Source organism: Microchirus variegatus (genome assembly GCF_963457635.1).
Source record: "Microchirus variegatus genome assembly, chromosome: 17".
Lineage (NCBI taxonomy): Eukaryota > Metazoa > Chordata > Actinopteri > Pleuronectiformes > Soleidae > Microchirus > Microchirus variegatus.
The window spans coordinates 22,538,031-22,555,994 of NC_139818.1; the positions used below are offsets into that span (position 1 = coordinate 22,538,031).

General features: G+C 42.2%; 1 protein-coding gene across 1 annotated transcript; it reads right to left on the reverse strand.

Moving 5' to 3' along the window:
- Window positions 1-261: 261 nt before the first annotated feature.
- fscn2b (fascin actin-bundling protein 2b, retinal) lies at window positions 262-17,447 on the reverse strand (the record flags this gene model as incomplete). The annotated part of the gene is made up of 6 exons (XM_083903342.1): window positions 262-467; window positions 1,298-1,465; window positions 1,811-1,932; window positions 2,718-2,874; window positions 15,159-15,885; window positions 17,355-17,447. The coding sequence occupies 6 exons, from the start codon at window positions 17,445-17,447 to the stop codon at window positions 262-264; spliced, it is 1,473 nt and encodes a 490-aa protein (XP_083759468.1).
- Window positions 17,448-17,964: the final 517 nt, after the last annotated feature.

Consider the following 17,964-nt stretch of genomic DNA (forward strand, 5'->3'; position numbering starts at 1 on the left):
ACTTTATATCACACTGATGTATGGTTTTATGTTCTGAAACTGAATTCCTCTTGCAGCAAAAACACAAAAAGAATATTCAAGAACTCTCTCGTCTGATAATCCACGTTCACGTCACTTGTGTCTTTTTCCAGATTATTTCTGCTGCTGCAGAACCAACGAGGACCAGCGTGGACATGAAGTTAAAAACTGTAGAGTGAGCAGTGATGAAGAGTAGTCAGATCACCTCAGTGACGAAGAGTCGAGTCGACTCTGGATTGTTTTCTAATATTCCCACAGAGCCGACGCGCTCAGGCTGAGTCCGTCCCCCTTCAGCGTCCCTCCCTGGTCTCCCCGCAGATATTTGCCGTTCTTCCCGCGTATGGCGAGGCGACGGTGCTCGAGCAGCTCGATCGCGAAATCCTCCGGGGCCTCGCCGTCCGCGCACACCAGCCCGGCGCTGTTCACGTACCAGAAGTGACCGGTGACCCCTGTGGGATTTTCAAACACAAACACCATGATTACAGAGTCCAAAAAGTCCAATGAATAGAAAATGCTATGGTTTCATTTATTTGTTAATTTATGAAGCGAATTACGGGGCACTTCCTGTTTCGAAAGACCCACTTCCTGTGTCCAGGTCATGCAGTAATGCTCGGCTAAATTCAAAATGGCCGACTTCCTGGGTCAAATTTGTGTCCGTAAACGTGTTCGGGGTCGGTCTCTTTTGTCACGTATGAAGTTTCGAGGCGACCAGTCAATGTATGACAAAGTTATCGGGGCACTAACTGTTTTGCGGCAATTCCGTTGGTTTGTCGTGACCACGCCCTTTTAAATCCGCGAAACCTTTCCGATAACTTTTTGCCTTTGATGTGTCGAGTACAAATTGTTGCGTTTTTTTTCATGTTGGTACGATAAACGCGCACAGACGAGTTTGTTCACTAGCGTAGGGGTGCAAATCGCCAAAATAGACGGCAAAAATACAAAATTGTCAACTTCCTGTCGAGTTAAGGCCGTGGTCCCAATTGACTTTTTTGTTCGTTTTAGGCTATTTCAAGTTCCTACCAAGTTTCGTAAAATTCGGTGCAACTTAATCTTGGCTTGCTCCATCCGTGTTTCACCTTAAGGGGCACTATAGAGCCCTAGTGCCAATATTGCACATTAGCTTTGTAAAAAATTACCGCAATAACATGGAATCTGAATAGGTTCAATACGTTCCTTGCACAAATTAGCGCCAGGACACGTTTCGGGGCCCCTAGCGTTCGTGCTCGGGGCCCGATACGGTTGTGAGCATTCTGCGAGAAATGGGCGTGTCCCTCCTGACCTTTAATGTGGTACGCCCCGTTGCTGAACTGCAGCGTGAAGATGTCGTAGACCGATCTGCTGGCGTCCAGCGTGTTGGAGTTCTTGTGGTGGCAGATGAAGCCGTTCTCTCCTCTCAGGATCAACATGGGCCGGTTGATCAGCTTCAGGGTCAGCAGCTCGTCCTCACCTGAGGACACGGCGAGGACACGGTGAGGACACGGCGAGGACACGGCGGACGAAACAGACACCAAATAATCAAACAAACACACAGGATCTAACTATAGTCCGATTAAGGGTACACATGCAGGAGTAATCGGACTATGAATCGCATTATCCAGGTATGTTAGTCCGACTAAGAATAGCTCGATTTCCTGAAGGCAGGTAAGATTATGCACTTTGTTTCTTCTTGTTGGCTGCTTTCTTGTTTGTTTTGTTATAAATAATAATAATAAAAACATATGTTTATATATTTATTTTTAAATAAATAAAATAAAATATAATATAGTGGACAAAAGTCAAAAATGTCTCTCACCTCCAGAGTCACTCACAGCCAGCAGTTGTCCATTCTTCTTGGTGCAGATGTATTTTCCATTGTTGGCTTTTAACGCCACCTTGTGGCCGAGCCACTCCACTGCGAACATGGTGTCTGCTGAGCTGCAGTCAAAGAAACACAGGAGAGACTTTTAATTTGTTAAAATCAAACAAGAGACAGAGAGAGAGAAGTGTACATGTGCACATTATATTTATTTATTGTATTTATATATAAATCATGTACACATGTATTATCTCTCTCTTTATTATTTTAAATTCTATTTTTAACGGTTATTTCTCCTTTGCATTTCTGCTTCTTCTTTGTTTTTTTGTGTTTAAATCAAACTTTGCTTAAACATTAGTAAAGGTGAATCTGATTCTACACCTTTTAAGGTGTTTATTTAATAATTTTTATACTTTTTTCAGTTTGAAAAATTGAATTTGAGTGTCTGGCATAAAATATGTCACAAAGTTTGAACTAAAGCTAGAACACCAATAGCTAAAATCAGGCAATCAGTTTTATTTATAAAAAAAAAAGGTTTTTGCTCTATTTAGAAAATAACTCATTCAAACTTTATTATTTGTGGTTATAGAACAACATTGTATCACCATTTTTAAACATTTTTTGGACCAAACAAATCATGAAAATAATCTTTTTTAGTATAAGTCATATATGGAGAGCAGCAGAGGAAGTGAGAATATGATTCATTTTGTGTTAAAATGATCTAATTGTGACACTTTAAGTGACGTAAAATGTCCTTTTTGTGTGTTTATTTCTTTTGTTTGGATAAAAAAAAAAAACAAACAGATTTTATTGTTTAAAAACAGCTGTAAAATAAGATACTGGACCATTTATTCAGCGTCCTGTAAACTCCTAACACAACATAAGGAGTTTTTGTTTCACTCACACTTCCGTGGCCGTGCTCTGGATTCCCCCGTGAGCCACCAGAGCCCAGTAATTCCCCTGACTGGTTCGGAACGTGCACTTCCTGCTCTCCTTGTCGATCTCCATCTGGAACGTCTCCATGTCCGTCTCGTCTTCCTGATTGGCCGAGAGGCTGACCCCTGCAGGGCACATCCTGTCATTAATACCTGAGCGCAGCGCGGGTTCAACAACCTGACGACTGTTTGGTGTTTGGGAGAAATCCATCCATGCACGAGTTCATGTGTTCATCAAGCTGTTTCACAGCTTTCATTTCACTACTTTCCTTTTTCACTCGGTGACACAGACGAGAGTGAAGTGAATGATGTGTTTTCGACTCAGAAATCTGATTTAACTAAGTGTTAAATCCTCTGTTAGAGATCTTTCTCAGATACTTATAGCTACTTTAAAACAGTTAATAATCACATTTAATCTCAGGTTGGTGGATTATTTTTTAGTTTCATCCAAATCTGCGACCTTGGTTTGATATGGCAACAGCTTCCCAAGGTTAAATAAGTGCTTTAAAATCAGAATTTATGCGCATATATTCTTCTGTTAATCTCTAATTTCTGTTTTGTCAGATTACACAGCTCCATATTGCACGACTTTTGTTATTTTCTAACAGTTTGCACCACCTCTCGTGTTGCGCTAACGAGTTATTATTAGTTATTTGTCATTATTATTGAAAACTGAAGGGATTATTATTCCGTTTTATCCCAAAAGAATCGCAAAAATTTGAGTTTCTGAACATGCATGAAAAGTCATAAAATTTTGCAAGCAAGAAAAATGTTTGGAAAATGTGATTTGGCGAGTAGGCGTGGCTAATTTGGCTAGTCTTATTTTTATAAATGTTCTTATTTTTCCTTGAAATAAATGTCAAATTTAGAGGTCTAAAAATGCCCGAAAACGCATGAAATTTTGCAAATGCATCAGTCGTGGTGAAAATCTACGCGTGAAAGTGGTTTGGTGAATGGGCGTGGTCAACGGGAAGTGGGAGGGGCAAACGAAATTGGGGAAAAGAGCTTCTATGAGGTGATGTGTTGCAAGTGCATGAATGGAAATTCAGCTTCTTAAATGTGAATATTTTCACATAAATTTAACATAAATCATTCAAAACTACATTTCCAGGTTTGGGAACCAGTGTTTTTATGGACCAAATGTCTAAAAAAAATGACATTTTGCGATTTGTCTTTAAAATCACACTTGTATATTTCATCACGGGTGTTAATTAAGCTGTTCTTCAGCTGCACCAAGCTCCCATTTCTTGTGTCCATGCTGCTGAACTGTAGATTACTGTGGTGGGGAAATGAACAAGCGCCCTCATGTGGCTCAGAATTGTACTGCAGATCTACAGTAAACCCTCACACCCAGTCTCTCTCACACACACACATACAGTCACATACAGTGGAGGCCTTTGCATTGAATGAGCAGATTATTTTCCTTCCACGTGTTGCCGTTACTCGTTTACACAAACGCAGACAGATTGCAGAATATCCTTGGTCTTAATCCTATAACGACGCTCGTCACCCGTCTTCCCTGCGCTCTCTCCTCTGGTCATCCCTCTCCACCTTCCACTCCACTCCACACCCCCTGATCCCCTAAAACCCCCCCCCCCCCCCCCCCCAACACTCCACCTCCGGCCCTGGCTCTCTGCCCCTCTTCACTGCAGGGATCTGATATAATCAGCTTTTGAGTCGCCTCCTGCCCAATCCCTCAATCCCCTCAATAAAAGAATAAAAGGAAAAAAAAAAACAACAGGAAAAGACCCGAGGATTTTAGGGGCCACACTTAGCAGGATGTACGGATAATTACCAGCCGCGCTCAGACCCTGAATAATCCGACATATATATAATGAGAACAAGTCATGTAATCATTTTAATTATAAATAGCTTAAAAGACCCAACGAAACATATTTTTGATTAAATCAATACGTGGTCTATTACGACAGTGTTGCCTTTAAGAATCTGAGGTTATTGAAACACAGAAAACTCAGTGATTATTATATTATATATAACAGAGATGTGAGTTACTTTTTTTTTTTTTACATTTAAGATAAGACTTTATCAGTGGGGAAACTTTAAGGTGTCACATAAGCAAAAATAGTAAAGGTAATAGATGATAAACATGCACATTTTTTATTTTTAAGATGCCGACTATTAGGCTTATTCATTATGATTAGAATAAACTTTACAGAAGTAACCAGAACATATGCAGAATAGGCTTAATATTTACTTTACTGAAAAATAACATTTATTTTTTATTGTCATTTCCTTTGTTGACTCAATGAGACACGAGGAGAACTTTGTGTAATGTGGTCATGTTCGCTTGAACCATGACAATAAAGTTGTTGGATTTTAATTAAAGGGTCACTTAAACCACAGAATCAATGGGCCGTTCACTTTTTGTTATTACAACTTAATTAAACTCATCGGAGACGTAATTGCTTCGCAAAGAAAAGGGGAAAATGTAATTTCCACTGCTAATGCTCACAGCATCAGCTAACTTTGTTTTCAACTATTTAGACACGTATGTATATTAGATATGATGAGATGTTTGGTCATTAACAAAAGTATTTTTGACCGACTAGTATGCAATCGTATTTTAGCATCTACCATTGTCAAACAACGCATTGTACCTTAGCATATTAGCTAGCTAACATTTGTAAATTAGATTTGACATGATTAAGTATTTGGTCAACTATTTAGGGCAATCACAGCTACAGCTAACATGGCTAAAGCTACAGCTAACACTGGTTACTAGAATACATTAGCATATTTGCATGCTAGATTGCTAAGACCCGCTATATACGACCAGATATGAATGTATGGTCATAAGCCAAACTGTTATGATAAAATAACATAATATAACTACATGCAACATTATTAAATAACTATACCATAATTAAACATATTGCCGTGCCACAACATTTGATAATTAGATTAGCTATGCAGCAGTTAGATCATAAATTAAACTATAATGACCAATATTATCTACTATAATTCTACCATAACTACTAAAACTCATTGTAAGTTAGCATATTAGTTAGCTAACGTTTGGAAAACTCGACTGATATTTGGTCAACAATTATGACCAAATCACAGCTACAGCTAACATGGCTACAGTTACAGCTAACATTGTTAACTAACATTAGCATGCTATTTTGCTACCAACCACGGCCACAGCTAACATTGATAATGATGTATTTTTGTATATTAGCTAACAAGAGGTTTCTGGTTCGTAACAGTTTAATAACATAACAAGCCAATCACAGCAACAGCTAATTTTGTTGAACAACTATACTGTAGCGTATTAGCATGCTAACATTTGCTAGTTAGATTATGTATGATTAGACATTTGGTCATAAACCAAAGTAGTCCAGGAAACCCTCCCACAAACCTGAAATATCTGTTATAAGGATTGTTTGCTAATGTCTGAAACATCCAGGATTTTTTTTATAGGAGCAGAAACAAAATGGCTGACGAGGACATTGGCGTACGTGACATGGTTTCATGGTGATGTGATCCTGGTGTAAATCACTAATCCTAAACCTGTGCTACACTCTAGTGGTTTAAGGTCACTGATGGATGCATATAAATGACATCTGCATAATCCAACACCAACACAGATTCAACAAGGGCCTTGTTGCAGCACAACATTTGATATTTCATGTTGTTGTTTTTTTATCTGATGGCTGTTCAGGCTTCGGAGATGATTTAAAAACAGACAATCCAATCTGTTTTAAGATTTTTTTCTCTCTCTTCTTTAATTTGATATCGAGAGACCGAACTAGCGACGGGAGGAAAAAGGGGGGATGACGCGCGACAAAGATGTCATGGTTACCGCTGCTTTAATCACATCTTATTCACACCCAATAAAATAGGTATCACAAGGTCCTACAACTGGTTGAATCATCATTGATCTTAAGTGCATTTGAAGCATAAATTTCAGCCGCTCGACTCGGTACACCGACGCCTGGGGGGCCCATCGCTCTCGTTCGCTCTCATCCCGACTCAATGTCATGCTTTGTCTACCTATTCTGTGTGTCCATTTCACACTAATTCAACCTAGAAATGATCTTCAGATGGGGCTCAGCTGGGACCTCGCCGCCGTTATCTGATAGATGAGAGGGGACGGAGGAAGAGGAGAAGGATGAAGGGAGTGAAAGGAGATTAGATACAGTGAAATCCACGCCAGCCAACGTGCGGATATTAACGGCCGTGTTGTCGATGACCATCTTTGACGCGCGTACGAAACAAGGCGGCGGCGTCGCCGTCATCGTCGCCGTCGTTGTTGTTATTGTCGCGGCCGCGATCGCTAATGAACTATTCAGCAGTGGACACTGCAGCTCCGGTGGTGCCGCGTTTTGGACCGGACCCCAGATCCAGCTCCGCTTTCCGGCCTCGTCCCACCTGCAGCCTGCAAATGGGGCAGGCCTAACTAATCCATCAGCGATTGATGGCTCTGACATCTATTATTAAGTGTAAGCCGATGCCACTGCCCCCACATCTTCCTTATTTCAGACGCTTTTCCCAATCCTTCCCCTCCACAACTGCACTTATTTCCTACTATCCCCTATTTTGTATTTTATTATTAATTCCTTTAATTATTTTGTGCTCATCTCTTCTCAATGTGTGCGTGTGTGTGTGTGTTACTGGAAAGTATACGTCTTTGTACAATTATTATCTCGTCTCCACTTTCAGGGCAGAGTGGACCACTTAGACCAGAGGAACCCTAGGAGGTGATGACCGATGTCATGACAGATCTACATTCATACGACTAAGACCGCTGACACATACACGCACACAGACTTGTTTTGATATCTTAGTGAAGACACATCAAAGACATAATGCATCCCCTTACCTCTTACCCTAACCCTAAAAAGCCCATTAAAGTTGTGGAGACCAGAAAAATGTCTTCATAACGGTCAACATTTCCTCCCAAAGTTGATTTTGTAAGGTTTTTTTTGCACCTCATAAAGATATAAATGCAAGTACCCACACACAAACTTGTTTTTATACCTTAGCAAGGACACTTAGTGAGGTCTTAACTCTGAAAAAGCCTGTTTAAAAGATATGGGTTCTGTCCCCAAAAGGTCAAAATGTCCTCACAAAGATAGGCCTCTGCACTTCGTAGATGTGATTCGTCCCCTAACCCCTTAACCTAACCTTAACTGTCACCTTAACTAAGTACCTAACCCTAACCCAATTCTAACCCTTAAACTAGGTCTTAACCTTGAAAAAGGCCCCTAAAAGTCGCTGGGGGTCCACTCCCTATAAGGTAAAAATGTCCTCACAAAGATAGGCCTCTGCACATCATAGACATGATGCATCCCCTAACCCCTTAACCTAACCTTAAATGTCACCTTAACTAAGTGCCTAACCCTCACCCAATTCTAACCCTTAAACTAGGTCTTAACCTTGAAAAAGGCCCCTAAAAGTTGCTGGGGGTCCAGACAATATGTCCCTATAAGGTCAAAATGTCCTCACAAAGATAGGCCTCTGCACATCATAGACATGACGTGTCCCCTAACCCCTTAACCTAACCTTAACTGTCACCTTAACTAAGTGCCTAACCCTAACCCTAACCCAATTCTAACCCTTAAACTAGGTCTTAACCTTGAAAAAGGCCCCTAAAAGTTGCTGGGGGTCCAGACAATATGTCCCTATAAGGTCAAAATGTCCTCACAAAGATAGGCCTCTGCAGATTATAGACATGATGCATCCTCTAACCCCTTAACCTAACCTTAACTGTCACCTTAACTAAGTGCCTAACCCTAAAACTAGGTCTTAACCTTGAAAAAGGCCCTTTAAATGTTTGTGTTTTTTGTCAAAATTATCAAAATCTCCTTACAAAGATAGGGTTGGACATTTTCTGGACCTCACAAAGATATAAATACAAGTACACACACAAACACTTGACCTTGACCATCCTCACTACATGCCTAACCCTTAATTCTAACCCTAAACTTAACCCCAGAATCAAATCGTAACTAAAGAAAAATCCCTTTAAAGTTCTGAATATCTGGAATATCAACAGAGTAATTCCTCTTCACTAAATCACTGTTTAAATCTTTAAAAATATAAATTTTTCATAACCTCAGGTTGTACAATATACATTTTGAATGGGTAAACCATTTTTGATGAATGGCTGGGGGAAATTACACAAATTTACTTAGTGACCTAAAAAAACCCAACACTCTCTGGAAAAATGACTGTTGTACCAAACAATTCTGAGACACCGGCATCTAAATATTTAACCTTTGACCCCAATTTGAGTCAAACAACAATTCACACATAGATTTTCTTTTTCTGCGTTGTGAATGATTATCATTACAAATATATATTTTTTTTTCCGAACCTCAAGCAACTTAATCACGCCATTTGCTTGGATATTGACAAACCATGGAAGCTGATCTAATGTGTTGTATTTGACAACAAAACATTCAATATATATAGTACAGTATGAAGGTATAATAACATTAATAATTCCTTTTCTTTTTCATGTTGTGAATGCATTTTGTTGACACTAGCCAATGGCTATAATCTGGCATGTTGACGTTTTATTCCAAGTATAAAAGGTTCCGTTTTCCTGGAGGGTTGCAGATTATGTGAGATAATCTCTGACATTCCTCTACGATAACACATGGAAAATTGTGAATATGATGGTGAAATAAAAATGCAATGCTGTAGCATGATATGTACTGTGTCTAAATATGGGATATTGACTCAGTTTGACGGTTTGTGCTGTTGATTTTTCAGCAGCACATGCATGTGCAGGCACAGAGCGAGGCTGGGGTTAGCGGGTTAGATTAGTGGGTTAGAATCTATGCCCCAGGTGAGAAGCAGCTTGGGTTTCTGAAAGCAGACTCCCCCTCGCCTTCCAGGAACAGGGGCCAACTTCATCAATAATTCAACACACTTCACTTCAGCACTCGCCGCAGCAGGACGGACGGCATGGTTGTGTGTGTGTGGGCGAGTGTGTCGGGGAGAAGATAAAGCTTTTTGTTTGTGCAGGAACGAGAGAGAGTGGGAAGAGAGAGAGAGAGAGAGAGAAATGACGCCGTGTACATGTTTACGTTATGACCCTTTTCGCGGCGTATATATATGTGCGCTTTGCGCATGCACCGCCACGTCTATCCTTCTCCTCCTGTCAGTCGTTTTGGTTTCCTGAAGCTCCCCATGCTAACCAGGAACAATGAGGCGATAGAGATTCGGTTACAGCACCCCGGGGCCCGCGCTGCAGAAACCCGACCCCGCAGACAAGAATCTGCAGCCCGAGCGCACGAGTGACACGACCGGGAACGCTGACAAACACTGCTGCTGTCCACTAACCCATTTAACGTTAGCACATTAGCATGATAAAGTTCACAGCAACAGCGAACGTCGAACAACTATGCTCGTTAGCATATTAGCACGCTAACATTTGCCAATTGGATTTGATATTATGATATATTTGGTCATCTGTAGCCAAAGATGGCAATAGCTAACACTTTCGAAGAACTAATCATGTGCTAGCATATTAGCATGCTAACCATTATGAATTAGATTTGACATGATGAGATACTTGGTCATCTACTATAGCCAATCAGAACAGCTAATACTTTTGTCAGCTGCTTGTACTTTAGCATGCTAATATTAGCAAATTTGAATCATACATTAGAATTTTACAAATTAGATTTATTCATGTGAAGGATACGGCGGTAGAAGACATGAGGAGATATTTAGTCATCTATTGGAAAAACTAATCATGTTAGCATATTAGCTTGCTAACATTAGCAAATTAGATTTAACATAATGGCATATATAGTAATCTGTTTTAACCAATCATAGCAACAGCAAACATATTTGAACAACACATTCTCCATTAGCATGTTAGCTTGCTAACATTAGCAAATAAGATTTAATATGATGGCACATTTGCTAACTTGTTATGGCCAATCAAAGCAACAGCTAACATTGTTGAACAGCTAATCTACAGTAGCATATTAGCATGCTAGCTTTTGCTAATGAAATTACAAACGTTACATAAACCACACAATTATAAGCAAAGACACAAGATAATATTTGACAAGAGGCTAAAGTGCTAAAGTCTGAACATAATTACATCCGCGCCGCAGAAACTTGACCCCGCAGACAAGAATCTGCAGCCTGTGCTCGGGTGCCACGTCCAAGTACACTGACAAGCACTGCTGTTGTAGACTAATCCACCTTAAATCCAGTTTCAAATCAGACCAGCAAAGCCTTTTCCACCATCACCAATTGAATCTCTTGGCAAGTACTTGCAGTGTACTTCACGGTAACGCGATACGACGACATTTCTTCTACTTTCATATTAAACCCATCAAAGAAACCCGACGTCATTTTTAAGAGGAAACGACTTTGAAGCCGTAATGTGGAGCAGGTGTCGCCCGTCAGTGCTGTGATGTCGCGCCGATCGAATAACCCAACCCCACGGAGCCCCGATCGCAAGAAAAGACGAGCAAATACATAATACAGTATCAACAGTGCATTACTGTACAGCGTGTATATGTTACAAGCAGCTGTTTGAGTGAGGCCCACGGGGAAAAGACATAAAGTGTGAACATTACCCAGCAAAGCCAGGGAGAACATCTGAGAGGCAATGAAGAGGGCTTTTTCCCCCTCATTTATCACTATTTATGACACACAATTTCATGAAAATATTGCCTATTTTCTGATAAATTTGCTGTATTTTATAACAAGGTTTCCAAGAAAAACACCTGCTTGTACATAAAGGTGCTTGATTTTCCAGTTGAGTATTTATCTGACTGCTTATAATGGATGAAAACGTAGATGCGTGTTTAAAGGTGCAGTGCAGGACTTTTGGTGATTTTTTTGTTTGTTTGTTATTATTGATGATAGTATTCCGTGAACAGGAATTATGCAACGTATATTATTTTTGCTGCGCCCTTCAACTCAAAAATTAGGTCATGATACCAAACACAATATACATGTACATTAGGGTTGGTACCATTTTTTGGCACCCTGAGTACAAATAGGTGGAGCTAGACAGGGGTGGAGCTAAACACTGTCTGGGGTGGAGCTAGACAGGAAAAATGTCCGCAATCTATTCTCATACAAAGCTCGACGTCTTGTTGAGAGAAACAGCCACAAACCAAGCAACTTCTGGATGTCCTCCATTGTGGTGTCGCGTTAAATGTCGTCCTACCGTCACGCAACATGGCCAAAAAATAGGCCCGTTTGTATGAATTAGCGGTGGGAATCAGAGATTACATCATGACACCATACACGATATATGTACGGTACGTATGTTGTTGTTGTTTTTTGCATTTCCATTAGGGATGGTACCATTTTTTGGCACCCTTAGTACAAATAGGGTGGAGCTAAACAGGAAAAATGTCCGCAATCTATTCTCATACAAAGCTCGACGTCTTGTTGAGACAACCAGCCACAAAGCAAGCAGCTTCTGGATGTCCTCCATTGTGGTGTCGCGTTTAATGTCGTCCTAGCGTCACGCAACATGGCAAAAGCTTCCGATTGTCCTTCATTGTGGTGTCGCGTTTAATGTCGTCCTACCGTCACGCAACATGGCCAAAGCTTCCGATTGTCCTCCATTGTGGTGTCGCGTTTAATGTCGTCCTACCGTCACGCAACATGGCCAAAGCTTCCGATTGTCCTCCATTGTGGTGTCGCGTTTAATGTCGTCCTACCGTCACGCAACATGGCCAAAGCTTCCGATTGTCCTCCATTGTGGTGTCGCGTTTAATGTCGTCCTACCGTCACGCAACATGGCCAAAGCTTCCGATTGTCCTCCATTGTGGTGTCGCGTTTAATGTCGTCCTACCGTCACGCAACATGGCCAAAGCTTCCGATTGTCCTCCATTGTGGTGTCGCGTTTAATGTCGTCCTACTGTCACGCAAAACATGGCCAAAGCTTCCGATTGTCCTCCATTGTGGTGTCGCGTTTAATGTCGCCCTACCGTCACGCAACATGGCCAAAGCTTCAGATTGTCCTCCATTGTGGTGTTGCGTTTAATGTCGCCCTACCGTCACGCAATGTGGCCAAAGCTTCCGATTGTCCTCCATTGTGGTGTTGCGTTTAATGTCGCCCTACCGTCACGCAATGTGGCCAAAGCTTCCGATTGTCCTCCATTGTGGTGTTGCGTTTAATGTCGCCCTACCGTCACGCAACATGGCCAAAGCTTCCGATTGTCCTCCATTGTGGTGTTGCGTTTAATGTCGTCCTACCGTCACGCAATGTGGCCAAAAAATAGGCTGGTTTATATTAATTAGCGGTGGGAATCAGAGATTACTTCATGATATCATACACGATATATGTACGGTAGGTATGGTTTTTCCATTTGGGATGGTACCATTTTTTGGCACCCTTAATACAAATAGGGTGGAGCCTAACAGACTGTCTGGGGTGGAGCTAGACAGGAAAAATGTCCGCAATCTATTCTCATACAAAGCTCGACGTCTTGTTGAGACAAACAGCCGCAAACCAAGCAGCTTCTGGACGTCCTCCATTGTGGTGTCGCGTTTAATGTCGTCCTAGCGTCACGCGACGCGGCCATCGGGCACAGCTTCAGCTTTAATATATAAACGGAGGTCGTAACTGATTGTGGAATCAAATAACATTGATTAATGCGCTCATGTGACCATTAAAGATGCACAAACCCGACATGATCAATCCTTAACTTTGGCTTTTATTATTGTTTTTTTCCCCATAATGGACGCACAGAGACATTTGTCATTTGACTAAATGGCGAGGACAAAGCTGTGCAGGGACAGCGGTCCGACCTAAATCAGTTGCAGGCCTCGAAACACATTCGTCTCAGGTCTCTCCCCCCCGATGAGGCTGATAGTCTCCCATGTCAGCCTCGTCTGTCCTGCTTCCCTCATGACATCCAACTGTCCAATGAGATGTCAGCGCACGCCGATTGCGAGGAATACATTACCCATAATTACCACGCCGCCCTCTTATCAGCTGTCAATCACCGCCGAGCGGCCCGTTCCCTTTAACGTGCGCACCTGCATATTCGGCACATCCGCATGTTAATGTACTTCCTTCCTGTGAGCGGCGAAGCTCGTTTTTCTCCGGGACATGAACGCGTCGTACATGTATGCGAGACAGTTGTAGTAACTGTAGCGGCTGTAGTAGTATTCACTGGGTCTGTGCTTCATTATGCATGTGTGTGCGGGTCGGAATATATGTCAGATAACGGCTCGTGTGACCGCACACTGTGTGGCACCTGAGGACAGACTTAAAAGTTAAAAGGTGCCATATGTAAGAATGTGGCCAAAAACGGTTACTACATTAAATATCAAAATACAGAGGTCTTTTATGTTTCGTTTTTTTGGACGTAACTGGCAACCCGTGGTTGCTCGGCAGCTGAGACTCTACTGACTGCAATGATTGGTAGACGGCGGTAGGTGGCGCCACATAAACATAAACATGATTTGCAGTCTGCAAAATATTTTTTTTAATGCAAATATTTTGTCTGTACTGTTGTTGTTGGTGAGTTCAGTTTGTTATATGAACATTATTCCTGAGTCTCTGTGACATATTAGGAGGATTTTACGGCCAGTTGCTATATATTTATTACATGATGCACCTTTAAACTGAAAACTCAGGTTCAGGTTGAAATAAATCTGTGAAAATGTCAAGTCATTTTAATACGAGGTCTGTTTTTATGCACTTTTTTAATTTGTGTATTTAGCCAAGTAGAGCTAGAAGTGTATTAAAGTTTAAAAAAACCACAACATCCCTCAAATTAATTCAAGAAGTAGAATGATAGACTGAAGCCACTGGTGCCCTTTCATTTATTTCCTATCCTCCAGTAAACTAAGTCCCAACATTCGCTCATGAGCGGTAGATAAAAATCTGTTCAAAGGTTTTGGGGTCACCTATACATAGCCTTCTTTGTGTTTTCCATTGCACAAGGGTTTTCAAGGGTTTTCTAATCATCCAATAGCCTTCTAACGCAAACCCAACGTACCATTAGAACACTGGAGAGATGGTTGCCGGAAATGGGCCTTTATACACATATTCCAACCAGAATATGGTCATTGTGGGCAGCTGTGGCTTAGTGGTTAGGGATTCGAGCTCGAGACCGGAAGGTAGCCGGTTCAATCCCCGACCAGTCCGCAGCTGAAGTGCTGTTGAGCAAGGCACCTAACCCCCTCACTGCTCCCCGAGCGCCGCTCACTGGCATGGCAGCTCACTGCGCTGGGTTACATGTTCTACACCTCACTGTGTGCTGTGTGTGTTCACTAACTCACTGCGGAATTGAATTTCCCCTTGCGGGACTTAAAGGGTTCTTAATAATAATAATAGTATAAAGGTTAGGGTTTTTCTGATAAATTTAATTTCTAAGTGACCCCAAACTTTTGAACGATAGAGTATGAACAAAAACCTGGCAACCTTCCGTCTGTGGTTTTCCTACCTTGTCGTATGGAGACGTATCGCCCGTTAGCCGCCATCAGAACCACCTGCGGGTGACTCTCCTCCAGGTCAAACAGTTCGTCTTTGCCCGGCTTGGAGCAGCGTCCGGACCTCAGCGTGCCCGTGGGGCCCATGGGAGACAAATACTTCCCCTCGCAGTCTTTAAAGGCCAACTTCCCGCACTTGAGCTCCAGCGTGTACGCCGTGGACCTGCCGCTCTGCGTCAACAGCTTCCCGTCGTTGCCGAGGAAGCGGCCGTCGCAGGTTTTCAGGCAGTACTTCCCGTCCAGGTAGACGAGCGTGAGCAGCGCCCCCACGCCCCAGGGTATGTTCATGTCCACGGCGATCTCGCCGTCCTCCGGCGACAGGTGGGCGTACCGCTTGCGGGCCACGGACAGCAGGTTGGCCTGCGGGTGCAGGGCCAGGTGCACGGCCCACAGCTCGCCGTCCGCGATGACCTGGGCGAAGCAGGACAGGTAGTCGCGCGAGCCGCCGAAGAAGCGCAGGTGCTGCTCGGACTGCAGCGCCCAGCGGCCGTCCGAGCGAGCCACGATGAGGAAGCGGCAGTCGGAGTTGTGGCCGTCGGCCTCGCACGTGACCTTGCCGTCCTTGTCGGACGCCAGGTAGCGGCCCAGGTGGCTGCGCAGGTAGATGACCTGGGAGTCCTGGGATTCGTGCTCCAGCGTCCAGATCTGCTTCTTCTTCAGGCTGAGAGCGGACGCGTTCACCTGAGAAACGAGAGAGAGAGAGAGAGAGCGCTGCGATGACGGATCAGTCGTCAAAAACATTCTCGTCGACGGTTCATCAGTCTGAGTGCTTTTGTTAATAATTAAAATAATCTCTCTGATTTTACAGGTTTCCTGGTTTCTTTGCTCCATGTGACAAAATAAGGATCATTAAAATTCAATCGTTTTGGAACACAGATCAACATTTTTCAACGTTTCCCGACACCAAAAATAAATAAATTATGAAGATGATCATTAGTTGCCGAACAAGCACACACTTCCTAACTTGTACAATCATCGATAGATAAAGTCTAATCAGATGTTTTCATCATCTGTACTTTTAATTTCAAGATTCCCAGTAATTTATTTAAAACTATTCATATGTATTTGTTCAAGAACAATGTGACATTTATGACATTTACAGTTTGATAGAAACATCACTGACTATAGTTTTTCCAAGACGGCTTTACAGTTGAAACCACAATCCCATTAATTCTTTTTTTGGTTGACTTCAGGGCCGGCCCAAGCCTCCATGGGGCCCCAAGCAAAATTCAATTTTTGGGGCCCTCTGTTAATGCCAATAATAATGATTATTGATCATTCACACACCTACTATACAAAAGCTATTCTACTTATTCTACTCTGTCACAAATATGAATACACAGGATAAAAATACACTCCTGTAATACAAAGATTTGACTTTAAAAAAACACAGCATTAAATAAAATAAACAAACAAATACTTAAATAATAATGTTAATCAACAGAGGCAAAAATGATTTATGGTGGTAATGGTTACAGCAATACATACTTTAAATTTTTTTTTTTTTTATTGCTCTTGGGGCCCTCTAGTGGTCACGGGGCCCTAAGCATCGGCTTAGTTCGCTTATGCCTTGGGCCGGCCCTGGTTGACTTAACAATAGTTTTATGAATGAATGAATTAGTCAAAAGTCACCAACTCGGACAAATTAGTCAATACCACAGATAACAGTTATGTTTAAAGCTGCCATATGTAAGAATGTGGCCAAAAACAGTTACTACACTCAAATTCAAAATACCGAGGTCTTTAAGGTTTCGTTTTCCGACGTAACTGGCAACCCGTGGTTGCTCGGCAGCTGAGACTCTACTGACTGCAATGATTGGTAGACGGCGGTAGGTGGCGCCACATGATGCCAAAACATGATTTCAAAGCATAAACATGATTTGCAGTCTGCAAAATATTATTTTTAATGCAAATATTTTGTCTGTACTGTTGTTGTTGGTGAGTTCAGTTTGTTATATGAACATTATTGAGTCTCTGTGACACATTAGGAGGATTTTATGATTTATTACATAATGCACCTTTAACTTTTGAGAACTTGTCCAAAATGGCATGAGAATTGCTAAATAAGTGTTAAAATAAGAGTTGAAGACACGTTTTTCCCCAACAAAACACCACTTTCCTTCACATTAGAGAGTCACTTTTGCTTGTACCTTGAAGCCAAAGGCCTCGGCTGTGAGGTAACGACCCTCGTGGTTGATGAGCCCAAACTGCAGCTTCAGAGGACGATTCCCGTTGGCCGGCATCTTCACCTGTGGATTCAGAAGGAGAAGACGTGAGGTGAAGAAGGGTTTTGAATGCAGTAGGAAAAAAAAAAAAAAAAAGGGTGTGTGGGGGGGGGGGGGGCGGGGGGGGAGGATTGATGTCATGGAGAACGACGTGATGTAAACGCTTTAAAGACGGGAAATCGATTCATTAAGGTACAGTATATAAAAACCACAAATTCCTTCCCCCCCCCGGCCTGAAGCTTTATTATACAGTTTTCCAACCACAGCCTCCTAATTTACTTACTGTGGTTTCTGTGGCTTCCCCTCTGTCGTTTCTGTGGCTCTAATTCCAGCTCCCAGACTTAAGAGGCTTCTTTCAACATGCGCCCTCTTGTAATTCTTCCCCTCTCTCTCTCTCTCTCTCTCCCTCAGTCTCTCTCCTGTTGATCGGGGTCTCCCAGATCAGCCTCCCTACGACTACACCTCTGTTTAATGAGGTCAGATGGAGCGACCTTGATCTCTCTTCAGTCGTTTCGGTACGGACTCTCTCGCACTG